This window comes from Trifolium pratense, linkage group LG2, assembly GCF_020283565.1.
Source record: "Trifolium pratense cultivar HEN17-A07 linkage group LG2, ARS_RC_1.1, whole genome shotgun sequence".
In the NCBI taxonomy this organism is placed as follows: domain Eukaryota; kingdom Viridiplantae; phylum Streptophyta; class Magnoliopsida; order Fabales; family Fabaceae; genus Trifolium; species Trifolium pratense.
The window spans coordinates 7327852-7353369 of NC_060060.1; the positions used below are offsets into that span (position 1 = coordinate 7327852).

At 39.2% G+C, this 25518-nt stretch overlaps 1 protein-coding gene, 18 non-coding genes and 1 pseudogene across 19 annotated transcripts; all 20 read left to right on the forward strand.

The window, feature by feature from the left end:
- Nucleotides 1-3146: 3146 nt before the first annotated feature.
- On the forward strand, nucleotides 3147-5194 carry LOC123904077 (DNA-binding protein HEXBP-like). Its single transcript, XM_045953767.1, has 2 exons — nucleotides 3147-3686; nucleotides 5120-5194. Exons 1-2 carry the CDS (start codon nucleotides 3147-3149, stop codon nucleotides 5192-5194), a joined length of 615 nt encoding a protein of 204 aa, XP_045809723.1.
- Nucleotides 5195-19597: 14403 nt separating this feature from the next.
- On the forward strand, nucleotides 19598-19716 carry LOC123912298. The gene has a single exon (XR_006811194.1). It is a non-coding gene; the product is annotated as a 5S ribosomal RNA (ribosomal RNA).
- Nucleotides 19717-20159: 443 nt separating this feature from the next.
- LOC123912275 lies at nucleotides 20160-20278 on the forward strand. The gene has a single exon (XR_006811172.1). It is a non-coding gene; the product is annotated as a 5S ribosomal RNA (ribosomal RNA).
- Nucleotides 20279-20450: 172 nt separating this feature from the next.
- On the forward strand, nucleotides 20451-20569 carry LOC123912177. Its single transcript, XR_006811061.1, has one exon. It is a non-coding gene; the product is annotated as a 5S ribosomal RNA (ribosomal RNA).
- A 167-nt stretch (nucleotides 20570-20736) lies between these two features.
- LOC123911713 lies at nucleotides 20737-20855 on the forward strand. Its single transcript, XR_006810620.1, has one exon. It is a non-coding gene; the product is annotated as a 5S ribosomal RNA (ribosomal RNA).
- Nucleotides 20856-21022: 167 nt separating this feature from the next.
- LOC123912543 lies at nucleotides 21023-21141 on the forward strand. The gene has a single exon (XR_006811427.1). It is a non-coding gene; the product is annotated as a 5S ribosomal RNA (ribosomal RNA).
- Nucleotides 21142-21313: 172 nt separating this feature from the next.
- On the forward strand, nucleotides 21314-21432 carry LOC123912179. The gene has a single exon (XR_006811063.1). It is a non-coding gene; the product is annotated as a 5S ribosomal RNA (ribosomal RNA).
- Nucleotides 21433-21599: 167 nt separating this feature from the next.
- Nucleotides 21600-21718, forward strand: LOC123912394. The gene has a single exon (XR_006811285.1). It is a non-coding gene; the product is annotated as a 5S ribosomal RNA (ribosomal RNA).
- A 170-nt stretch (nucleotides 21719-21888) lies between these two features.
- LOC123912469 lies at nucleotides 21889-22007 on the forward strand. Its single transcript, XR_006811355.1, has one exon. It is a non-coding gene; the product is annotated as a 5S ribosomal RNA (ribosomal RNA).
- Nucleotides 22008-22174: 167 nt separating this feature from the next.
- LOC123912544 lies at nucleotides 22175-22293 on the forward strand. The gene has a single exon (XR_006811428.1). It is a non-coding gene; the product is annotated as a 5S ribosomal RNA (ribosomal RNA).
- A 172-nt stretch (nucleotides 22294-22465) lies between these two features.
- Nucleotides 22466-22584, forward strand: LOC123912180. Its single transcript, XR_006811064.1, has one exon. It is a non-coding gene; the product is annotated as a 5S ribosomal RNA (ribosomal RNA).
- A 167-nt stretch (nucleotides 22585-22751) lies between these two features.
- Nucleotides 22752-22870, forward strand: LOC123912396. The gene has a single exon (XR_006811286.1). It is a non-coding gene; the product is annotated as a 5S ribosomal RNA (ribosomal RNA).
- A 170-nt stretch (nucleotides 22871-23040) lies between these two features.
- LOC123912232 lies at nucleotides 23041-23159 on the forward strand. Its single transcript, XR_006811127.1, has one exon. It is a non-coding gene; the product is annotated as a 5S ribosomal RNA (ribosomal RNA).
- A 170-nt stretch (nucleotides 23160-23329) lies between these two features.
- On the forward strand, nucleotides 23330-23448 carry LOC123912387. Its single transcript, XR_006811278.1, has one exon. It is a non-coding gene; the product is annotated as a 5S ribosomal RNA (ribosomal RNA).
- A 172-nt stretch (nucleotides 23449-23620) lies between these two features.
- On the forward strand, nucleotides 23621-23739 carry LOC123912471. Its single transcript, XR_006811356.1, has one exon. It is a non-coding gene; the product is annotated as a 5S ribosomal RNA (ribosomal RNA).
- A 167-nt stretch (nucleotides 23740-23906) lies between these two features.
- Nucleotides 23907-24025, forward strand: LOC123912345. The gene has a single exon (XR_006811239.1). It is a non-coding gene; the product is annotated as a 5S ribosomal RNA (ribosomal RNA).
- Nucleotides 24026-24195: 170 nt separating this feature from the next.
- LOC123912210 lies at nucleotides 24196-24314 on the forward strand. The gene has a single exon (XR_006811100.1). It is a non-coding gene; the product is annotated as a 5S ribosomal RNA (ribosomal RNA).
- A 169-nt stretch (nucleotides 24315-24483) lies between these two features.
- Nucleotides 24484-24583, forward strand: LOC123911885 (annotated as a pseudogene).
- Nucleotides 24584-24753: 170 nt separating this feature from the next.
- LOC123912297 lies at nucleotides 24754-24872 on the forward strand. The gene has a single exon (XR_006811193.1). It is a non-coding gene; the product is annotated as a 5S ribosomal RNA (ribosomal RNA).
- Nucleotides 24873-25043: 171 nt separating this feature from the next.
- On the forward strand, nucleotides 25044-25162 carry LOC123912231. Its single transcript, XR_006811125.1, has one exon. It is a non-coding gene; the product is annotated as a 5S ribosomal RNA (ribosomal RNA).
- Nucleotides 25163-25518: the final 356 nt, after the last annotated feature.

Consider the following 25518-nt stretch of genomic DNA (forward strand, 5'->3'; position numbering starts at 1 on the left):
AGAAGTTGTTATGAAGGATGTTGAAACATCCTTGAATGTGAATGAAGAAGTTGAAACTGCAACTGCTGAGGAAGAACCTGTGAAGGAAACTGTTGCTGAAAAGGATGTTGAGACAACTGCCACAACATCTGAGTCCACAGATGAAGAAACTAGAACTGCTGATGAGGGTACTTCTGATAATGAAGGGGACACTCAATCTGAAGAAAGCAACCAGTCCATCCCTACAGATGAGCAAGAGGTTGAAGCTGACAAGCCTGCAGAAGCTGAGAAAGAAAAGGATGTAGTAGATGTTGATGATTATGTCACCACCAAGACTGCTGTAAAACCAACTAGTGGTATAACAAAAAGGCTGAGAAGCTGTACAGGGAAGGCTGTGGCCACTGCAAGCAAGACTCCTGCACCAAGAGTGAAAACAAAAGGTGTTGGACCGGTCAAAGGTTGGAGTAAGGTTCTCTCCCCTCCTGGCAAGAAAAAGGATACACTGAAGAGGAAGAAAGAGTCATCCAGTGACTCAGATTATGATGCTGCTGAAGATGTTGCTAACATCTCATCTCCCAATCCTAAGAAGGCTACTGCAAAGAAGGTTCCTCAAGGTATTGAAGAAGCCCCCTGTGATAACATCTCCTTTCATCGTGCTGCCTTTGCACTGAGATGGGACTATATTTACCAAAGGAGATTAGCTGTTGAAAGGGAACTGAACAAAGATGCTCTCAAATGTCAAGACATCTTTGACTACATCAAAGAAGCTGGTCTGATGAAGACAGTCTGTGTAACACCCTAACCCATACTACCCTTAAAAACGTAATTTTAAAAACTTTTTAACAAGTGTAAAGGCAGAGTGCCACGCGGTAATTAAAACACAAGCATACACACAGAGCGTCATGAAATTTAACATGAAAAGCAACAGCGGATTCAATCACACCAAGCATGCATATATATACATATATATGTAACGACCCGATTTTTAGTAAATCGATATTTTATATATTTGCATATATTTTGGGTTAGTGTTAAATATTTATTTACGCGACCTATGATTATTTAGCGCGAACTTAAGTTTGTGAGCGAAACCTTTGTCGTGTTAGTGGGCTTGGGCGTGTGATAGAAGCTTAGTGGGCTTAGGCAAGTTGGGCTTGAACCAAGAGAATTGGAGAGTAGTATAAGTACCAAGTCAAACCCATGAATAGGATCACAATTCATTTTTTCATGAGAAGTGAGGTTTGTAAGCTTAGAAGCAAAGCAAGAACCCTAGGAGAGCAAGAAGAAGAACTCGAGCAAGGAGAAGAGATTTAGAGGCCAAGAATCATCATTCAATCCAAGGTGAGAGTGGTTAAGCATAAGCTTGGGTGATCCAAGAGAGGGGAGGTGTCTAGCCTCCATTCCTAAACTCTCTCATCCAATTTCTTTGGGGTTTGGGTGAAGTTTCTTTATCATAAACATGTCTTTTCATCTTAGTATGCTTAATGAACATCTAGGAGGGAATATGTTTATGTTTGATGATGGTTTTGCATGTTTATGCAACTTTGCTTATTTTGCAAGAAATTGACATGATTTTGTATGTGTGATGTGTTTTGGTGTTTTTGATTGTTGATTCATGTATATATGTATGGTATATACATGATTGATCACTTGTTATGCATTTATAACATGTTTAGATGTATTTTTGAGTGGAATCAATGTTAAACCGCCTTAGAAACTCAAGAACAGATATTTTCTGGTGTAGTTCGCTACGGATTCGCTACGGATTCGCTTAGCGAATAAGTTCGCTACGGATTCGCTACGGATTCGCTTAGCGAATAAGTTCGCTACGAGTTCGCTACATGTTCGCCATGTGCCTGTAACCCTCTGATGTAGTTCGCTACCTGTTCGCTACAGCGAACGTGTTCGCTACGTGTTCGCTACGTGTTCGCTACGTGTTCGCTACGGGTTCGCTACGGGTTCGCTCAGCGAACAGCTCTGTGACAGCAATTTTTGTTAATGTTTGTAAAGTGTGTGTATCCATGTATTTGGTTTCGTTTTGGTTTGGAATTATTATATGTTTAATAATTGTGTTGTGTAATGGCATTTATATAAAATGTCAAAGAAGAATATTAAGGTTTGTATACTTTAATAAAGAGGGATATCAGCTTGTCTGATAAAGAAGTAAGTTGGATTAGGTTATCCATTTGTGAGTTTACCATATGTTTGGTATTTGCATGACATTCATACATTCATGCATTATTTAGGGATTTCAGACTTGTCTGATAAAGAGGATATTGGGCTTGCCCAATAAAGAGGATATCAAAGGTCAGGTTCTTTGATAAAGACGATGGTACCACATGCATTAGTCGTGTCTAGGTTGGCATGACATTGAATGTTTGGCATTAGTCGCATTTGAGTAAATGTGCAATTATGTGTTATGTGTTATGTGAGTTCTTTGTGTTGTCCGAAACGACGTGAAACTATCTGGTTGTGTATTTGTGAGTATGTGTTATTTGGTGTATTGCTTATTGAGGCATGTGTGTGAGTTAGTAATACGTGATAGGTTGAATATAGGTGCGTTTCTATATTCGTATGTATGTGATTATGTTTACTAACTCTCTACCTATTTGTTATGTGCTGGGCCTTTGGGGGTTCAGGTATTCAGGTCGAGGTTTCGATCGAGTTTTAGCTGCAGATCGTTTTGGTGTGGAGCACTTTTGGTGAGGAGCTAGTGTAGGCTACCTTTGTATAGTTTTGTTAAGTTAGTTTGGTTGTGATGTATATTAGTGCTCTGGTATGTTGTAACATCGAGTCGGGGATCGTTTGTATTCCGTCGTATATCGATGCGAACATCTTAACTTATGTTTTATGTTAATGAATTATCTTTTGAACTATTTTGTTCATTGCTTTGAAAATCCTTTATGTTATGTTTTCCGCTGCGACGTTTCGTGTCATGTGCACGATCGTTTTTTTTAAAATGTTTTTCCGTAGCGCTCCGGCTACTTATCTTTAAAAAGTTTTTAAGATCACGTTTTTAAGGGTAGTTAGTTCGGGGTGTTACAATAGTTGGTATCAGAGCAGGTCGGTTCATGTGAGCCATTAGGATTTTCTTTCTCTTGTATGAAGCATGTGTTGGGTACACTGTTAATACATTCTAACGTCGAGTTGTGGTTCGTTCAGGAATCATGGCTGCTACTAGGACCAACGCGTGGATCGCAGAAGCTTTAGCTACGTTGACTACTTTAGTGGCACGGGATAATGACCCTGGAAGGAATCAAGAATATGTGTATTGCTATAAGTGTGGCGAGCGAGGTCATAAGCCTTTTGAGTGTCCGAAGGAGCTGGACAAGTGTCTCAGGTGTGGAAGGATGGGCCACAAAACGGAAGCGTGCAGGGGGAAGTTGACTTGTTACGACTGTGGTGAAGATGGCCACAAGAGTGTTGAATGCAAGAAGCCCAAACAGGTCGTCGGAAAGGTGTTTGCATTGGGTGATGAAGATGGCAAGGCCAAGTCCAGTTATTACAAGGCCATGAAGGACAGGAAAGGTAAAGGACTGGAGCGCAGTAAGCCCTACGACATCGTGGAAAGAGGTAGTAGTAGTGGTAGGAAGAAGCAAGGAAATGGTCAATGCTACAAGTGTGGTGCGAGGGGTCATATTTCTTACGGCTGTCCGCTTAAGGATGACAAGTGCTTTAACTGTGGAAAGTTAGGGCACAAGGCTGAGGTTTGTCGTGCAACGAAGGTTGTTTGTTTCAATTGTGGCGAAGAAGGTCACAAGAGTCCGGCGTGCAAGAAACCGAAGATGCCTCGTTGAAGGTTCGTTCTCCGCTTTATCTCTTAGGTAATTTCGAGGGCGAAATTCTTTTAAGGGGGGTAGAGTTGTAACGACCCGATTTTTAGTAAATCGATATTTTATATATTTGCATATATTTTGGGTTAGTGTTAAATATTTATTTACGCGACCTATGATTATTTAGCGCGAACTTAAGTTTGTGAGCGAAACCTTTGTCGTGTTAGTGGGCTTGGGCGTGTGATAGAAGCTTAGTGGGCTTAGGCAAGTTGGGCTTGAACCAAGAGAATTGGAGAGTAGTATAAGTACCAAGTCAAACCCATGAATAGGATCACAATTCATTTTTTCATGAGAAGTGAGGTTTGTAAGCTTAGAAGCAAAGCAAGAACCCTAGGAGAGCAAGAAGAAGAACTCGAGCAAGGAGAAGAGATTTAGAGGCCAAGAATCATCATTCAATCCAAGGTGAGAGTGGTTAAGCATAAGCTTGGGTGATCCAAGAGAGGGGAGGTGTCTAGCCTCCATTCCTAAACTCTCTCATCCAATTTCTTTGGGGTTTGGGTGAAGTTTCTTTATCATAAACATGTCTTTTCATCTTAGTATGCTTAATGAACATCTAGGACGGAATATGTTTATGTTTGATGATGGTTTTGCATGTTTATGCAACTTTGCTTATTTTGCAAGAAATTGACATGATTTTGTATGTGTGATGTGTTTTGGTGTTTTTGATTGTTGATTCATGTATATATGTATGGTATATACATGATTGATCACTTGTTATGCATTTATAACATGTTTAGATGTATTTTTGAGTGGAATCAATGTTAAACCGCCTTAGAAACTCAAGAACAGATATTTTCTGGTGTAGTTCGCTACGGATTCGCTACGGATTCGCTTAGCGAATAAGTTCGCTACGGATTCGCTACGGATTCGCTTAGCGAATAAGTTCGCTACGAGTTCGCTACATGTTCGCCATGTGCCTGTAACCCTCTGATGTAGTTCGCTACCTGTTCGCTACAGCGAACGTGTTCGCTACGTGTTCGCTACGTGTTCGCTACGTGTTCGCTACGGGTTCGCTACGGGTTCGCTCAGCGAACAGCTCTGTGACAGCAATTTTTGTTAATGTTTGTAAAGTGTGTGTATCCATGTATTTGGTTTCGTTTTGGTTTGGAATTATTATATGTTTAATAATTGTGTTGTGTAATGGCATTTATATAAAATGTCAAAGAAGAATATTAAGGTTTGTATACTTTAATAAAGAGGGATATCAGCTTGTCTGATAAAGAAGTAAGTTGGATTAGGTTATCCATTTGTGAGTTTACCATATGTTTGGTATTTGCATGACATTCATACATTCATGCATTATTTAGGGATTTCAGACTTGTCTGATAAAGAGGATATTGGGCTTGCCCAATAAAGAGGATATCAAAGGTCAGGTTCTTTGATAAAGACGATGGTACCACATGCATTAGTCGTGTCTAGGTTGGCATGACATTGAATGTTTGGCATTAGTCGCATTTGAGTAAATGTGCAATTATGTGTTATGTGTTATGTGAGTTCTTTGTGTTGTCCGAAACGACGTGAAACTATCTGGTTGTGTATTTGTGAGTATGTGTTATTTGGTGTATTGCTTATTGAGGCATGTGTGTGAGTTAGTAATACGTGATAGGTTGAATATAGGTGCGTTTCTATATTCGTATGTATGTGATTATGTTTACTAACTCTCTACCTATTTGTTATGTGCTGGGCCTTTGGGGGTTCAGGTATTCAGGTCGAGGTTTCGATCGAGTTTTAGCTGCAGATCGTTTTGGTGTGGAGCACTTTTGGTGAGGAGCTAGTGTAGGCTACCTTTGTATAGTTTTGTTAAGTTAGTTTGGTTGTGATGTATATTAGTGCTCTGGTATGTTGTAACATCGAGTCGGGGATCGTTTGTATTCCGTCGTATATCGATGCGAACATCTTAACTTATGTTTTATGTTAATGAATTATCTTTTGAACTATTTTGTTCATTGCTTTGAAAATCCTTTATGTTATGTTTTCCGCTGCGACGTTTCGTGTCATGTGCACGATCGTTTTTTTTAAAATGTTTTTCCGTAGCGCTCCGGCTACTTATCTTTAAAAAGTTTTTAAGATCACGTTTTTAAGGGTAGTTAGTTCGGGGTGTTACAATATATATATATATACATAAGCCATATTCATCCCTAAGGATGTCACTTATACAAGAACTAGCATATCAAAAGGTAACACCGATATACGATGAAATCCAAGCGTAATCCCCGACTCGATGTTACATTACCAGAGCATTTACTATTTACAAACTCTAACCAAAAGCTAGTACTAAGAGGAGTAATCTATGCTAAGTCTCCTCACCAAAAGGTACTTCAACACCAAGCTAAAACAGCAGTCTAAACGTTGGCACAGTCCTCAGCCTGAATATCTGAACCCCCAAAGGTGCAAATAACACAAAGCAGAGAGTTAGAAAAACATAACCGCATATCATACGAGCATAAGAAAGGCCTTACACTTCCAAACTATCATACATATTCTAACTCACACCAAAACATCTCACTAAACAATTATCAATTAATAAGGTTCAACACAATTCAACCAGATAATGTCACATACCATTTATCAAATATATTCGCATTTACCCTAAGGTATCTAATGCCAATTAATTCACTGTCATGCCATCCCTAGACATGACTAAATGCATGTGGTACCAAGGTGTCTCACCAACGGTGGACCAAGAACAGTTTTATATCTTGCTGGATATGTCGGAACTTACCGAACCATCTTATCTCCCTTGGATAAGCCAACACAGTTTTATATCCTGTTGGATAGCAACTCCGGACTCATGGATTCATCTAATCCGATCCTCGACTTCATTATGGACACATAATCCATTTTCGTTATTGGAACCCAAGTTTCCAATGTTCACATACAATCATGAATGCATGTATGCATACACATATCAACCATATGATATTCTCTAGCTCGAAGCTACTCTTTTATGAATGCGGGAACACAATCCTAACACATTCACTTAACATTGCAAATTAATGCCAAAACATCACATTGCTCACTTTAAGCTACAACTTATTGCATACACGTTTATCAATCATATAACGATTAACAATAAGCATTAACAGTATCAACATGTATCAACAATCATGTAAGGATACCCTTAAACCATGTTACAAGTGCCTAATCACACTTACAAACATCAACAATAATTGCTGTCACAGAGGCCTTCGCTAAGCGAAGCCACAGCGAGACATGGCGAACCACGATCCAGGAAGTCACCTGCTCATGGCGAGCATTGGCGAGCTTCAACGAACTATTCGCTGAGCGAAGGCTTAGCGAGCCTACGCGAACATCACCAGGGAATCACCTGCTCATGGCGAGAATTGGCGAGCTTCCGCGAAGATGTTCGCTACAGCGAACTCCTGGTCGCTTAGCGAACTATACCAGAAAAATATCTGTTCTTGAGTTTCAATGAGGCGGTTTAACCTCAAATCAACTCAAAAATTCATTCAAACATGTTATAAATTCTTATAAACAGCTATTTCAAGCATATATGGTATCAAGGAACATTAATCATCCCTTCCAAACATCCAAATACCTCAAACAATCAAAATCATGCCAATTTCTTGGGTTTTAAGCAACTTTCATAAACTTTTTCAACATGATCCAAACACATGCATATTTTTCATGAAATCAAGCTAGTGATTAACACATACAAAGTGATGATGAAGAACATCACACTCACATACAAAAGCTTAACCAAAAGTCTAAAAGAAATTGAGTGGGAGAGTTCGGGAATGGAGACATAGACAATCTCCCCTCTCCTTGCCACTCAAGAATCATGAATTCTAATCTCTTACCTTAAGCAAAGATGATGATCCAAGCCTTTCCTCTCCTCTCTTGCTCGTGATTCTCCTAGCCAAAACCCTAGCTTAGCTTTGCTCTTGCTCTTACTCACTCAAAACTCAAAGAAATGAATTGTGATACTATTCATGTGTTTGACTTGCTACTTATACTACTTTCCATGGTCATGAACCAAGCCCAAATGGCTTAGGCCCATTGCCTCTCACGCCCATTAAGCCCAAAACAAAGGTTCTCGCGTCTAATAACTTACGTTCGGCTAAATAATTATTCGTCGCTCACTAAAATAATAAAAGCCAATTAATAAATAAAATAACATTTAATAAAATATACGAATACGAAAAATGGGTCGTTACAATCCTACCCCCCTTAAAAGAATTTCGCCCTCGAAATTACCTAGAAACAGATCGGGATAAGAATCTCTCATCTTGCTTTCTAGCTCCCACGTTGCATTCTCACCAGCCGGTCCTCCCCACACAACTTTCACGGATGCAATCTCTTTGTTTCTCAACCTCTTCACTTCTCTTCCTTCGATTCTCAAAGGCACAGTCTCGATGGTCAAGTCATCCCTCACTTGAACATCGTCCGATTCAATCACGTGTGTCGGATCAGACACATACTTGCGCAACTGTGATACATGGAAAACATCGTGCAAATTCGCCAATGATGGCGGTAATGCAATCCTATACGCAACTTTCCCAACTCGCTTCAAAATCTCAAACGGTCCAATAAACCTCGATGTCAACTTCCTTGACTTCAACGCACGTCCTACTCCAGTAGTCGATGTAACTCGTAGGAATACATGATCCCCCTCTTGGAATTCAATGTCCTTCCTCCTCTTATCATGATAACTCTTCTGTCGACTCTGAGACGCTTTCATCTTCTCACGAATCATCTGAATCTTCTCTGTTGTTTCTTGTACAATCTCTGGTCCAAGAATTGCACCTTCTCCAGTTTCATACCAACACAGAGGTGTCCTACACCTTCTCCCATACAAAGCCTCAAACGGTGCCATTCCGATACTAGAATGGTAACTGTTGTTGTATGTAAACTCTACCAACGGCAAACAAGAATCCCAATTCACGTTTTGCTCCAAAACACAAGCCCTCAACAAATCCTCTAAGGATTGTATCGTCCTCTCCGACTGACCATCTGTCTGAGGATGATAAGCTGAACTCAACCTCAACTTCGTTCCTAAAGCTTCTTGCAAGCTTTCCCAAAATCTGGAAGTAAATCTCGGATCTCTATCCGAAATAATACTTGTTGGAATACCATGTAGCTTCACAATCTGCTCCACATAAATCTCGGCCAACTTAGGCACCAAAGTACCTTTCCTGATAGCAATGAAGTGAGCACACTTCGTCAGACGATCTACCACTACCCAAATCACCTCGTTACCTTTCTTAGTCTTCGGTAAACCTCCCACAAAATCCATTGCAATGCTATCCCATTTCCATTCGGGTATAAACATTGGTTGCAACAAACCAAATGGCTTCTGATGTTCAATCTTCGATTTCTGACAAGTTAAGCAGGAATAAACAAATTCAGAAATTTGCCTCTTCATTCCCGGCCACCAAAATAACTTCCTCAAATCCTGATACATCTTGGTTACTCCAGGATGAATACTCAAACTACTTCTGTGACCTTCTTCCATGATCATTCTTTTCAATTCGGGTACATCCGGTACACAAACTCTTCCGTGAAATCTCATGACTCCACCTTCGTCAATCTTGATATTGGTCTCCCTGCCTTCATTGATGAGTACCATTTTCTCCATCAATTTCTTATCCGATTTCTGACGTTCTTTAATATCCTCGAGAAAAGGATTCGTCAATCTTAACATTCCAAGCTTCACACTTGAAGAAGTAACCTCACACACAAGACTCAAGTCTCGGAATTCTTCAATCAACTCTAACTCTTTCACCATCAATGATGTCATATGCAAAGTTTTCCTACTTAATGCATCGGCCACCACATTGGCTTTTCCGGGGTGATAACTCAAATCAAAATCGTAGTCCTTTAAGAATTCGAGCCATCTTCGTTGCCTCATATTCAACTCCTTCTGGTCGAATAAGTATTTCAGACTCTTGTGATCACTAAACACTTCAAACCTCGATCCATACAAGTAGTGTCTCCACACTTTCAAAGCAAACACCACTGCGGCTAACTCCAAATCATGCGTTGGATAGTTCCTCTCGTGAACCTTCAGTTGCCTTGAAGCATATGCTACCACATTACCCCCTTGCATAAGCACTCCGCCAAGTCCTAACTTCGAAGCATCGCAATACACGACGAACGACTCTTTGGCATCAGGTAAAATCAACACGGGTGCAGTAGTCAATCTTCTCTTGAGCTCTTGGAAACTCTTCTCACAAATACCATCCCAAACAAACGCTTGATCTTTCCTTGTCAACTTGGTTAACGGTAAAGCCAACTTCGAAAAACCTTCGATGAATCTTCTATAATAACCGGCTAAACCAAGGAAACTTCTAATCTCTGAAACAGATTCCGGCGTTCCCCACTGTGACACAGCGTCAACCTTCGCAGGATCTACCGCGATTCCTCCACTTGAAATTATATGCCCTAGGAAACTCACCTCTTTCATCCAAAATTCACACTTCGACAACTTAGCATACAACTTCTTCTCCTTCAAGACTTGCAAAACAATCCTCAAGTGCTCTTCGTGCTCTTCCTCGGATTTTGAGTAAATCAAAATGTCGTCGATGAACACCACCACGAATCTATCCAAAAATGAATGGAAAATTCGGTTCATATACTCCATGAAAACTCCGGGTGCATTGGTCACACCAAACGGCATAACTGAATACTCGTAGTGCCCATACCTCGTCCTGAATGCAGTCTTAGGTATGTCTTCCGTCTTTACTCTAATCTGATGGTATCCAGATCTCAAATCGATCTTACTAAACACGCAAGCTCCAACTAGTTGATCCATCAAATCATATATCCTCGAAAGTGGATATTTATTCTTGATCGTCACTTTGTTCAACTGACGATAGTCTATACATAATCTCATGCTTCCATCTTTCTTCTTCACAAGCAATACCGGTGCTCCCCATGGCGAAACACTCGGTCGAACAAACCTCTTCTCAAGCAGCTCTTCAAGTTGCTTCTTCAACTCATTCAACTCTGATGCTGACATTCGATACGGCGCCATCGATATCGGACTAGTTCCAGGTACTAGGTCGATAGAAAACTCTACCTCTCGCTTCGAAGGCACGTCAGATATATCATCCGGAAACACATCTGGGAATTCACAAACGATCGGTAATTCTTCTATCTTAACTCCTCCTTCGAGTTTCAATGATGCAAACATCATGAACATCTCGGCATGTTCTTTCAATGCTTCCGATACTTCCTTCCCGCTCATCAAATGCAAGTTCTCCTCCGGCTTCGGAAAAACAACGGCCTTCTCACGACAGTTGATATGAATTCGGTTGAAGATTAACCAATTCATACCAAAAATTACATCCATACCACTAAGTGGAATACACACTAAATCCATACCAAAGTGCCTATCAAAAATGGTTACGGGGCAATTACGACATACTTGTCGGGTAATCACTGAACCATTTGCAGGAGTTTCTATTTCCATCCTACCCGTCATATCCGTTAAAGGAATACTAAGACGCTTCGCACAATCCAAAGAAATAAAAGAATGCGTCGCTCCCGTATCTATAATCGCAATTAAAGGAGTGTCATAGATGAAACACGTACCTCTAATGAGATTGTCCTCAAGGCTAGCATCCTCTCCACTCAAAGCAAACACCTTGCCCATCACCTTCTTGGGCTTCTTACAAGTCAGACTCTTGTGGCCTTCATCACCACAATTGAAACACACCACTTTTCCTCTGCAAGCTTCGGTCTTGTGGCCCAACTTTCCACAATTCTTACACCTATCTCCCTTCCTCGGGCAATCATAAGACATATGACCCCGTTCTCCACAGTTATAACAACTTCCATTCATCGGCTTCTTACCACCACTTGTATTCCCTTTACCGCGGTTGTCATAAGGTTTTCCGCGCTCTTGCCCTTTCCCTTTTCGGTCGTTCACAGCTTTGTAGTAGTTCACCTTTGCCCTACCATCTTCGTCACAGATCCTACTCTTGTTCACAAGGGTCGCAAAATCCCTTATCTGTGAAAATCCAATCATATGCTTGATGTCTGGACGTAGACCACTTTCAAACTTCACGCACTTATCTTTCTCCGCTTCCAAAGTGTTGTAATGCGGACTAAACGCACACAAAGTCTCAAACTTGACGGCATAGTCAGCTACCGTCATATTCCCCTGTTTCAACTCCATGAATTCCACCACTTTCTTGTTCTTCACATCAACAGGAAAATACTTAACCAAAAATTCTCTTTTAAACATTGCCCATGGTATAGCCATACCACCGGGTCCTAGCCTCAACTTGGCATTCTTCCACCACACGTTCGCTTCCTCACGCAACACATATGTCCCAAGGGTTGTCTTCCCTTCCTCGGAACAATCCATTGCTTCAAAAATTATTTCAAGTTCCTCCAGCCACTTGTGAGCTCCATCCGGGTTGTAACCTCCGGTAAATGTTGGCGGTTTCTGCTTCATGAACCTTTCCAACCTCATCTCTACCTCTCTTCCAGGTTGATGATCTCTAACCACTATGTTGGTGAGTGCGGCCAAAGCTTCCGCAATCTGGGCATTCGTTCTCGCAGCAGCCATGATTCCTGAACGAATCACAACTAGACGTTAGAAAGTACTAACAGTGTTCCCTACACATGCTCATACGGGGAAAAGAAAAGTCCTAATTGGTTCACACGAACCGACCTGCTCTGATACCACTATTGTAACACCCTAACCCATACTACCCTTAAAAACGTAATTTTAAAAACTTTTTAACAAGTGTAAAGGCAGAGTGCCACGCGGTAATTAAAACACAAGCATACACACAGAGCGTCATGAAATTTAACATGAAAAGCAACAGCGGATTCAATCACACCAAGCATGCATATATATACATATATATATATATACATAAGCCATATTCATCCCTAAGGATGTCACTTATACAAGAACTAGCATATCAAAAGGTAACACTGTAACACCCTAACCCATACTACCCTTAAAAACGTAATTTTAAAAACTTTTCAACAAGTGTAAAGGCAGAGTGCCACGCGGTAATTAAAACACAAGCATACACACAGAGCATCATGAAATTTAACATGAAAAGCAACAGCGGATTCAATCAAACCAAGCATGCATATATATACATATATATATACATAAGCCATATTCATCCCTAAGGATGTCACTTATACAAGAACTAGCATATCAAAAGGTAACACCGATATACGATGAAATCCAAGCGTAACCCCGACTCGATGTTACATTACCAGAGCATTCACTATTTACAAACTCTAGTCAAAAGCTAGTACTAAGAGGAGTAATCTATGCTAAGTCTCCTCACCAAAAGGTACTTCAACACCACGCTAGAACAGCAGTCTAAACGTCGGCACAATCCTCAGCCTGAATATCTGAACCCCCAAAGGTCCAGCAAATAACACAAAGCAGAGAGTTAGAAAAACATAATCGCATATCATACGAGCATAAGAAAAGCCTTACACTTTCGAGCTATCATACATATTCTAACTCACGCCAAAACATTGTACTAAACAATTATCAATTAATAAAGTTCAACACAATTCGACCAGATAATGTCACATACCACTTATCAAATATATGCGCATTTACCCTAAGGTATCTAATGCCAATTAATTCACTGTCATGCCATCCCTAGACATAACTAAATGCATGTGGTACCAAGATGTCACACCAACGGTGGACCAAGAACAGTTTTATATCATGCTGGATATGTCGGAACTTACCGAACCATCTTATCTCCCTTGGATAAGCCAAAACAGTTTTATATCCTGTTGGATAGCAACTCCGGACTCATGGATTCATCTAATCCGATCCTCGGCTTCATTATGGACACATAATCCATTTTCGTTATTGGAACCCAAGTTTCCAATGTTCACATACAATCATGAATGCATGATTACTTTTAAACACATCAAATACATGACGCTATCTAGCTCGAAGCTATTCATTCACTGATGCGGAAACACAATTCCGACATCTAACACATTAGAATAACACAATATCCTATCACTCAATTCATAATTATTCACATGATAATTATCTGCATACTCATTTTTATACACACAAGGTTTCATTTACACTTATGTCATAAAACATACATCATTCTCTTAACATTGCAAATTAATGTTAAAACATAAACATAGTCACTTGAACTACAAGTCATTGCATACGCGTGCGAATCATATAACGATTAACAATAAGCATTAACAACATCAACATGTATCAACAAACATGTAAGGATACCCTTAAACCATGTTACAAGTGCCTAATTGCACTTAAAACAATTATCAAAAAGTTGCTGTCACAGTGCTGTTCGCTGAGCGAATCCGTAGCGAACCCGTAGCGAACACGTAGCGAACACGTAGCGAACCCGTAGCGAACACGTTCGCTGTAGCGAACAGGTAGCGAACTACATCAGAGGGTTACAGGTACATGGCGAACACGTAGCGAACACGTAGCGAACCCGTAGCGAACTTATTCGCTAAGCGAATCCGTAGCGAATCCGTAGCGAACATATTCGCTAAGCGAATCCGTAGCGAATCCGTAGCGAACTACACCAGAAATATCTGTTCTTGAGTTATCTAAGGCGGTTTAACATTGATTCCACTCAAAAATTCATCTAAACATGTTATAAATTCATATAAACAGCTATTCTAAACATATATGGTATCAAGGAACATTAATCATCCCTTCCAAACATCCAAATACCTCTAATAATCAAAATCAAGCCAATTTCTTGAGTTTTAAGCAACTTTTATAAACTTTTTCAACATGATCCAAACACATACATATTTATCATGAAATCAAGCTAGTGATTAACACATACAAAGTAATGATGAAGAACATCACACTCACATACAAAAGCTTATCAAAAGTCTAAAAGAATTGAGTGGGAGAGTTCGGGAACGGAGACATAGACAATCTCCCCCCTCCTTGTCACTCAAGAATCATGAATTCTAATCTCTTACCTTAAGCAAAGATGATGATCCAAGCCTTTCCTCTCCTCTCTTGCTCGTGAATCTCTTAGCCAAACCCTAGCTCTTGCTCTATCTTGCTTCTACTCACTCAAACTCAAAGAAATGAATTTATGAAACTATTCATATGTTTGACTTGTTACTTATACTACTTTCCAAATGTCATGAACCAAGCCCAAATGGCTTAGGCCCATGCCTCTCACGCCCATAAGCCCAAAACAATGGTTTTCGCGTCTAATAACTTACGTTCGGTTAAATAATTATTCGTCGCTCACTAAAATAATAAAAGCCAATTAATAAATAAAATAACATTTAATAAAATATACGAATACGAAAAACGGGTCGTTACAAACACCGATATACGATGAAATCCAAGCGTAATCCCCGACTCGATGTTACATTACCAGAGCATTTACTATTTACAAACTCTAACCAAAAGCTAGTACTAAGAGGAGTAATCTATGCTAAGTCTCCTCACCATAAGGTACTTCAACACCAAGCTAAAACAGCAGTCTAAACGTCGACACAGTCCTCAGCCTGAATATCTGAACCCCCAAAGGTCCAGCAAATAACACAAAGCAGAGAGTTAGAAAAACATAACCGCATATCATACGAGCATAAGAAAGGCCTTACACTTCCAAACTATCATACATACTCTAACTCACACCAAAACATCTCACTAAACAATTATCAATTAATAAGGTTCAACACAATTCAACCAGATAATGTCACATACCATTTATCAAATATATGCGCATTTACCCTAAGGTATCTAATGCCAATTAATTCACTGTCATGCCATCCCTAGACATGACTAAATGCATGTGGTACCAAGGTGTCTCACCAACGGTGGACCAAGAACAGTTTTATATCTTGCTGGATATGTCGGAACTTACCGAACCATCTTATCTCCCTTGGATAAGCCAACACAGTTTTATATCCTGTTGGATAGCAACTCCGGACTCATGGATTCATCTAATCCGATCCTCGGCTTCATTATGGACACATAATCCATTTTCGTTATTGGAACCCAAGTTTCCAATGTTCACATACAATCATGAATGCATGTATGCATACACATATCAACCATATGATATTCTCTAGCTCGAAGCTACTCTTTTATGAATGCGGGAACACAATCCTAACACATTCACTTAACATTGCAAATTAATGCCAAAACATCACATTGCTCACTTTAAGCTACAACTTATTGCATACACGTTTATCAATCATATAACGATTAACAATAAGCATTAACAGTATCAACATGTATCAACAATCATGTAAGGATACCCTTAAACCATGTTACAAGTGCCTAATCACACTTACAAACATCAACAATAATTGCTGTCACAGAGGCCTTCGCTAAGCGAAGCCACAGCGAGACATGGCGAACCACGATCCAGGAAGTCACCTGCTCATGGCGAGCATTGGCGAGCTTCAACGAACTATTCGCTGAGCGAAGGCTTAGCGAGCCTACGCAAACATCACCAGGGAATCACCTGCTCATGGCGAGAATTGGCGAGCTTCAGCGAAGATGTTCGCTACAGCGAACTCCTGGTCGCTTAGCGAACTATACCAGAAAAATATCTGTTCTTGAGTTTCAATGAGGCGGTTTAACCTCAAATCAACTCAAAAATTCATTCAAACATGTTATAAATTCTTATAAACAGCTATTTCAAGCATATATGGTATCAAGGAACATTAATCATCCCTTCCAAACATCCAAATACCTCAAACAATCAAAATCATGCCAATTTCTTGGGTTTTAAGCAACTTTCATAAACTTTTTCAACATGATCCAAACACATGCATATTTTTCATGAAATCAAGCTAGTGATTAACACATACAAAGTGATGATGAAGAACATCACACTCACATACAAAAGCTTAACCAAAAGTCTAAAAGAAATTGAGTGGGAGAGTTCGGGAATGGAGACATAGACAATCTCCCCTCTCCTTGCCACTCAAGAATCATGAATTCTAATCTCTTACCTTAAGCAAAGATGATGATCCAAGCCTTTCCTCTCCTCTCTTGCTCGTGATTCTCCTAGCCAAAACCCTAGCTTAGCTTTGCTCTTGCTCTTACTCACTCAAAACTCAAAGAAATGAATTGTGATACTATTCATGTGTTTGACTTGCTACTTATACTACTTTCCATGGTCATGAACCAAGCCCAAATGGCTTAGGCCCATTGCCTCTCACGCCCATTAAGCCCAAAACAAAGGTTCTCGCGTCTAATAACTTACGTTCGGCTAAATAATTATTCGTCGCTCACTAAAATAATAAAAGCCAATTAATAAATAAAATAACATTTAATAAAATATACGAATACGAAAAATGGGTCGTTACAGTCTGTGACTTCAGTCCCTGCTATGAGCTGCTGGTGAAAGAATTTCTTGTAAACATCCCTGAAGAATGTGATAATCCACTGAGCAAGGACTACCACAAAGTTTTTGTCAGAGGTAAATGTATCAATTTTTCCCCTGTTGTGATTAATAATTACTTAGGAAGATCTATAGAACCTAAGGCTGAATTAGAGGTTGCTAATGATGTTGTGAGTGCTGAGATAACTGGTGGTAAGGTTAAAGTCTGGCCTACAAAGAAGCTGATACCCACGAGTAAATTGAATGTCAAATATGCCATCCTCAATAGGATAGGGTCAACCAATTGGGTACCAACCAAGCATGCAACCAATGTTGCAACCAACCTGGGTAGATTTATATATGCTGTAGGAACCAAAGTTGACTATGACTATGGGACCTTTATTTTTGATCAAACCATTAAGCATATTAGATCAACTGCTGTGAAGATGCCAATAGCATTTCCATCACTATTATGTGGAATCATTTTGACCCAGTATCCAGAAATCAAGGTTGTGACTGATACACCTAAGAAGAGGGATTCTGGCTTTACATTTCATCATAAGCTTTTTGGTAATCACAATGTTACTAATCATGTTGGGACATCTGCTGCTGGAGCTGGTGTTATGACCAAAAGAGAGATTATTGCTGGTTTGAAAATTCAATGTCAGGATATTGATAAACAGCAGGCTGAGCTTGAGGAGAGGAAGAAAGTGTTCTTGAAGATGATTGAAGGATTGGAAGCTGATGAAATACCTGTCAAAGCTAGTGCAAAAGTGGCTGCTACAGGTGATCAAAACAATGCAGATGAGGATGAAGATTATGAAACTGCTACAGATGAGGATGAAGCCTCTGATAGCAGTGATGCTGAATGATTTTGTAATCTGTTTAATGTTTTACTGTACTTTGTTATTTGTTTTGTGGGTGTTTGTGCCCTGGATTTTAGCACCTTTTGAGTGCATGGTCTGTACTTTGTTTAAATTCTGCACTTTGAATACTTTACTTTCCTGTTTTGGCACATTTTGTGGCTAAAAAGGGGGAGTAGCATTTTGGTTTTTTTTACCCTGAGATGATGCACAAGCTGATAAAGTCAGGGGGAGTTTGCTACTGAATGGATGCCGCCCTGATTGGACGAACAGGTGCTAGAAGATGTGCTCCCATATGTTACAACAACTTTGATGACATATGATATATGAGTAATCATTTGCTCTGATACCACGTTTTATTTTTGCTCGAGGCTTTTTGATGATAACTCCGCTGCTGCTGCCTCTGATGCATATATTTTTCACCTATGTAAAATTTTGTTTAAATGATGCTCTAACATTCCTTCTTTTGTGTGACCATGGTGATTTGAAGGATTGCGCTTTTTAATCTCTCAAGGGTAATGGCCTGAAATTGTTTTAGCCAAAAATTGCCAAAGGGGGAGATTGTTGGATATTTGAATTGGCTTAATTTTGCTAAAACAAATATACTAACAAGATGTTGGAAAACATGTTACAACATCATATTTATTCAAGGAAATCTCGCGCATTTATGAGAGCATCTGCTATTTATGGAAATCCACTTAAAGAGCACGCTCAATGGAGATTTGATCTGATCAGGAGCTTTAAGGATAAGACAAACTTAATGGAATAGCTGGATGACTTATCCTATCATATAAAGTCCTTTAAACACTTTTGGAAAGTCTTGATATATCCTTAATGAAGATTGAAAAAGTATCAGATCATCCTTTATGATTCTCAAGGAGCGTCTGAGCATTTGTGAAGAAAGAGGAGCGTGCCTAATCATTATATATACGAAGACCAAGCTCAAGAATATACATCTGATTGAAAAATATCAGTTACACATATTGAGTCTTTGTTGAGTCTTTGTTGAGTCTTTTATTATTTGATTGTAATTCTTGCTTGTGGATTCTATAACACGAGCTAAGAAGTAAGTTTATTAGTTTAAGGTTACTCCTAAGCTTTGAAGTACGGAGTTTACCGTGTGTGATTCACTTGAAGCTTTTAAGCAAAAGTGAAGTGTTGTCTTGGCAAGTTGTCGCCACATCTTTCCCAACATTGTATAATCAACACAGGTTGTGTTGTGTGAGTGGAAGTGAGATGGGATCTCATGTCTAGGAGTTCCTAGGCAGAAGTTGCATGAGTAGTGTCGAGGTTATAAGGGGTAAACCAGGGGTTTGCTGGAGGTCTTAGTTTAAAGGCGTAAATCCTAGGGTTTGCTGGAGGTCTTAGTAACTAGAGCTATTAGTGGATTTCCTTCCTGGATTGGTATCCCCCAGAGTAGGCAGTTGGCTGAACTGGGTTAACAATTACTTGTGTCATTTATTTATTTCCTGTCAGTTTTTATATGTTATATAAGATGTGCCAACAATAGAAACAACGTTAATCACGAAGTAGTTGTTGGGACATCTTAGGCAACATCATTCTAGTGATACCAGAATTTCACAATTAAACCGTATTATATATCAGGTGCGATCATACCAGCACTAATGCACCGGATCCCATCAGAACTCCGCAGTTAAGCGTGCTTGGGCGAGAGTAGTACTAGGATGGGTGACCTCCATGGAAGTCCTTGTGTTGCACCTCTTTTTTTGATTTTTTTTTATTTCGTTTAGTTTTCACCGTTTAATAAATTTTATCGTTCAATTTTTGGCGAGATTAATGAAAAATATCGTGTTTTATTCTAGTATCTCGGATTTCTCCAAAATTTGGCCAGAAAGATGGAAGACATATATACAATTAAACCGTATTATATATCAGGTGCGATCATAACAGCACTAATGCATCGGATCCCATCAGAACTCCGCAGTAAAGCGTGCTTGGGCGAGAGTAGTAGGGAAGTCCTTGTGTTAAACCTCTTTTTTCGATTTTTTTTATTTCGTTTAATTTTCACTGTGTTATAAATTTTATCGTTCAATTTTTGGCGATATTAATGAAAAATATCATGTTTTATTCTAGTTTCCCGGATTTCTCCAAAATTTGGCCTAAAAGATGGAAGACATATATACAATTAAACCGTATTATATATCAGGTGCGATCATACCAGCACTAATGCACCGGATCCCATCAGAACTCCGCAGTTAAGCGTGCTTGGGCGAGAGTACTACTAGGATGGGTGACCTCTTGGGAAGTCCTTGTGTTGCACCTCTTTTTTCGATTTTTTTTTATTTCGTTTAGTTTTCACCGTTTAATAAATTTTATCGTTCAATTTTTGGTGAGATTAATGAAAAATATCGTGTTTTATTCTAGTTTCTCGGATTTCTCCAAAATTTGGCCTGAAAGATGGAAGACATATATACAATTAAACCGTATTATATATCTGGTGCGATCATACCAGCACTAATGCACCGGATCCCATCAGAACTCCGCAGTTAAGCGTGCTTGGGCGAGAGTAGTACTAGGATGGGTGACCTCCTGGGAAGTCCATGTGTTGCACCTCTTTTTTCGATTTTTTTTCGTTTTGTTTTCACCGTGTTATAAATTTTAACGTTCAATTTTTGGCGAGATTAATGAAAAATATCGTGTTTTATTCTAGTTTCTCTGATTTCTCCAAAATTTGGCCTGAAAGATGGAAGACATATATACAAATAAACCGTATTATATATCAGGTGCGATCATACCAGCACTAATGCACCGGATCCCATCAGAACTCCGCAGTTAAGCGTGCTTGGGCGAGAGTAGTACTAGGATGGGTGACCTCCTGGGAAGTCCATGTGTTGCACCTCTTTTTTCGATTTTTTTTCGTTTTGTTTTCACCGTGTTATAAATTTTAACGTTCAATTTTTGGCGAGATTAATGAAAAATATCGTGTTTTATTCTAGTTTCTCTGATTTCTCCAAAATTTGGCCTGAAAGATGGAAGACATATGTACAAATAAACCGTATTATATATCAGGTGCGATCATACCAGCACTAATGCATCAGATCCCATCAGAACTCCGCAGTTAAGCGTGCTTGGGCGAGAGTACTACTAGGATGGGTGACCTCCTGGGAAGTCCTTGTGTTGCACCTCTTTTTTCGATTTTTTTTTATTTCGTTTAGTTTTCACCGTTTAATAAATTTTATCGTTCAATTTTTGGTGAGATTAATGAAAAATATCGTGTTTTATTCTAGTTTCTCGGATTTCTCCAAAATTTGGCCTGAAAGATGGAAGACATATATACAATTAAACCGTATTATATATCTGGTGCGATCATACCAGCACTAATGCACCGGATCCCATCAGAACTCCGCAGTTAAGCGTGCTTGGGCGAGAGTAGTACTAGGATGGGTGACCTCCTGGGAAGTCCATGTGTTGCACCTCTTTTTTCGATTTTTTTTCGTTTTGTTTTCACCGTGTTATAAATTTTAACGTTCAATTTTTGGCGACATTAATGAAAAATATCGTGTTTTATTCTAGTTTCTCTGATTTCTCCAAAATTTGGCCTGAAAGATGGAAGACATATATACAAATAAACCGTATTATATATCAGGTGCGATCATACCAGCACTAATGCATCAGATCCCATCAGAACTCCGCAGTTAAGCGTGCTTGGGCGAGAGTAGTACTAGGATGGGTGACCTCCTGGGAAATCCATGTGTTGCACCTCTTTTTTCGATTTTTTTATTTCGTTTAGTTTTCACCGTGTTATAAATTTTATCGTTCAATTTTTGGCGAGATTATTGAAAAATATCGTGTTTTATTCTAGTTTCTCGGATTTCTCCAAAATTTGGCCTGAAAGATGGAAGACATATATACAATTAAACCGTATTATATATCTGGTGCGATCATACCAGCACTAATGCACCGGATCCCATCAGAACTTTGCAGTTAAGCGTGCTTGGGCGAGAGTAGTACTAGGATGGGTGACCTCCTGGGAAGTCCTTGTGTTGCACCTCTTTTTTCGATTTTTTTTCGTTTTGTTTTCACCGTGTTATAAATTTTAACGTTCAATTTTTGGCGAGATTAATGAAAAATATCGTGTTTTATTCTAGTTTCTCTGATTTCTCCAAAATTTGGCCTGAAAGATGGAAGACATATATACAAATAAACCGTATTATATATCAGGTGCGATCATACCAGCACTAATGCATCAGATCCCATCAGAACTCCGCAGTTAAGCGTGCTTGGGCGAGAGTACTACTAGGATGGGTGACCTCCTGGGAAGTCCTTGTGTTGCACCTCTTTTTTCGATTTTTTTTTATTTCGTTTAGTTTTCACCGTTTAATAAATTTTATCGTTCAATTTTTGGTGAGATTAATGAAAAATATCGTGTTTTATTCTAGTTTCTCGGATTTCTCCAAAATTTGGCCTGAAAGATGGAAGACATATATACAATTAAACCGTATTATATATCTGGTGCGATCATACCAGCACTAATGCACCGGATCCCATCAGAACTCCGCAGTTAAGCGTGCTTGGGCGAGAGTAGTACTAGGATGGGTGACCTCCTGGGAAGTCCATGTGTTGCACCTCTTTTTTCGATTTTTTTTCGTTTTGTTTTCACCGTGTTATAAATTTTAACGTTCAATTTTTGGCGAGATTAATGAAAAATATCGTGTTTTATTCTAGTTTCTCTGATTTCTCCAAAATTTGGCCTGAAAGATGGAAGACATATATACAAATAAACCGTATTATATATCAGGTGCGATCATACCAGCACTAATGCATCAGATCCCATCAGAACTCCGCAGTTAAGCGTGCTTGGGCGAGAGTAGTACTAGGATGGGTGACCTCCTGGGAAATCCATGTGTTGCACCTCTTTTTTCGATTTTTTTATTTCGTTTAGTTTTCACCGTGTTATAAATTTTATCGTTCAATTTTTGGCGAGATTATTGAAAAATATCGTGTTTTATTCTAGTTTCTCGGATTTCTCCAAAATTTGGCCTGAAAGATGGAAGACATATATACAATTAAACCGTATTATATATCTGGTGCGATCATACCAGCACAAATGCACCGGATCCCATCAGAACTCCGCAGTTAAGCGTGCTTGGGCGAGAGTAGTACTAGGATGGGTGACCTCCTGGGAAGTCCATGTGTTGCACCTCTTTTTCGATTTTTTTTATTTCGTTTAGTTTTCACCGTGTCATAAATTTTATCGTTCAATTTTTGGCGAGATTATTGAAAAATATCGTGTTTTATTCTAGTTTCTCGGATTTCTCCAAAATTTGGCCTGAAAGATGGAAGACATATATACAAATAAACCGTATTATATATCAGGTGTGATCATACCAGCACTAATGCACCGGATCCCATCAGAACTCCGCAGTTAAGCGTGCTTGGGCGAGAGTAGTACTAGGATGGGTGACCTCCATGGAAGTCCTTGTGTTGCACCTCTTTTTTTGATTTTTTTTTATTTCGTTTAGTTTTTACCGTTTAATAAATTTTATCGTTCAATTTTTGGCGAGATTAATGAAAAATATCGTGTTTTATTCTAGTTTCTCGGATTTCTCCAAAATTTGGCCTGAAAGATGGAAGACATATATACAATTAAACCGTATTATATATCTGGTGCGATCATACCAGCACTAATGCACCGGATCCCATCAGAACTTTGCAGTTAAGCGTGCTTGGGCGAGAGTAGTACTAGGATGGGTGACCTCCTGGGAAGTCCTTGTGTTGCACCTCTTTTTTCGATTTTTTTTCGTTTTGTTTTCACCGTGTTATAAATTTTAACGTTCAATTTTTGGCGAGATTAATGAAAAATATCGTGTTTTATTCTAGTTTCTCTGATTTCTCCAAAATTTGGCCTGAAAGATGGAAGACATATATACAAATAAACCGTATTATATATCAGGTGCGATCATACCAGCACTAATGCATCAGATCCCATCAGAACTCCGCAGTTAAGCGTGCTTGGGCGAGAGTAGTACTAGGATGGGTGACCTCCTGGGAAGTCCATGTGTTGCACCTCTTTTTTCGATTTTTTTATTTCGTTTAGTTTTCACCGTGTTATAAATTTTATCGTTCAATTTTTGGCGAGATTATTGAAAAATATCGTGTTTTATTCTAGTTTCTCGGATTTCTCCAAAATTTGGCCTGAAAGATGGAAGACATATATACAATTAAACCGTATTATATATCTGGTGCGATCATACCAGCACTAATGCACCGGATCCCATCAGAACTCCGCAGCTAAGCGTGCTTGGGCGAGAGTAGTACTAGGATGGGTGACCTCCTGGGAAGTCCATGTGTTGCACCTCTTTTTCGATTTTTTTATTTCGTTTAGTTTTCACCGTGTCATAAATTTTATCGTTCAATTTTTGGCGAGATTATTGAAAAATATCGTGTTTTATTCTAGTTTCTCGGATTTCTCCAAAATTTGGCCTGAAAGATGGAAGACATATATACAATTAAACCGTATTATATATCAGGTGCGATCATACCAGCACTAATGCACTGGATCCCATCAGAACTCCGCAGTTAAGCGTGCTTGGGCGAGAGTAGTAGGGAAGTCCTTGTGTTAAACCTCTTTTTTCGATTTTTTTATTTCGTTTAGTTTTCACTGTGTTATAAATTTTATCGTTCAATTTTTGGCGATATTAATGAAAAATATCATGTTTTATTCTAGTTTCCCGGATTTCTCCAAAATTTGGCCTGAAAGATGGAAGACATATATACAATTAAACCGTATTATATATCTGGTGCGATCATACCAGCACTAATGCACCGGATCCCATCAGAACTCCGCAGTTAAGCGTGCTTGGGCGAGAGTAGTACTAGGATGGGTGATCTCCTGGGAAGTCCATGTGTTGCACCTCTTTTTTCGATTTTTTTTATTTCGTTTAGTTTTCACCGTGTTATAAATTTTATCGTTCAACTTTTGGCGAGATTATTGAAAAATATCGTGTTTTATTCTAGTTTCTCGGATTTCTCCAAAATTTGGCCTGAAAGATGGAAGACATATATACAATTAAACCGTATTATATATCAGGTGCGATCATACCAGCACTAATGCACCGGATCCCATCAGAACTCCGCAGTTAAGCGTGTTTGGGCGAGAGTAGTACTAGGATGGGTGACCTCTTGGGAAGTCCTTGTGTTGCACCTCTTTTTTTGATTTTTTTTTATTTCGTTTAGTTTTCACCGTGTAATAAATTTTATCGTTCAATTTTTGGCGAGATTAATGAAAAATATCGTGTTTTATTCTAGTTTCTAGGCCATATCGACAACAAGGATATTATGTTTACAACAAAAGTAAGGGATTAGCAAGGTCACATATGCCATCACGGGCTTAATACAATTCAAACGAATAACCCGACCCGGTAAATACCTAATCAGAGCAATTCTATACAACCCATTCAAAAAGATATATAAAATATATCTAAGGAGTAGTCTACGCTAAACTCCTCACCAAAAAGCGCACTACCACGAGCACGAGCAGCCTCTAACTCTGATCGGGATCCT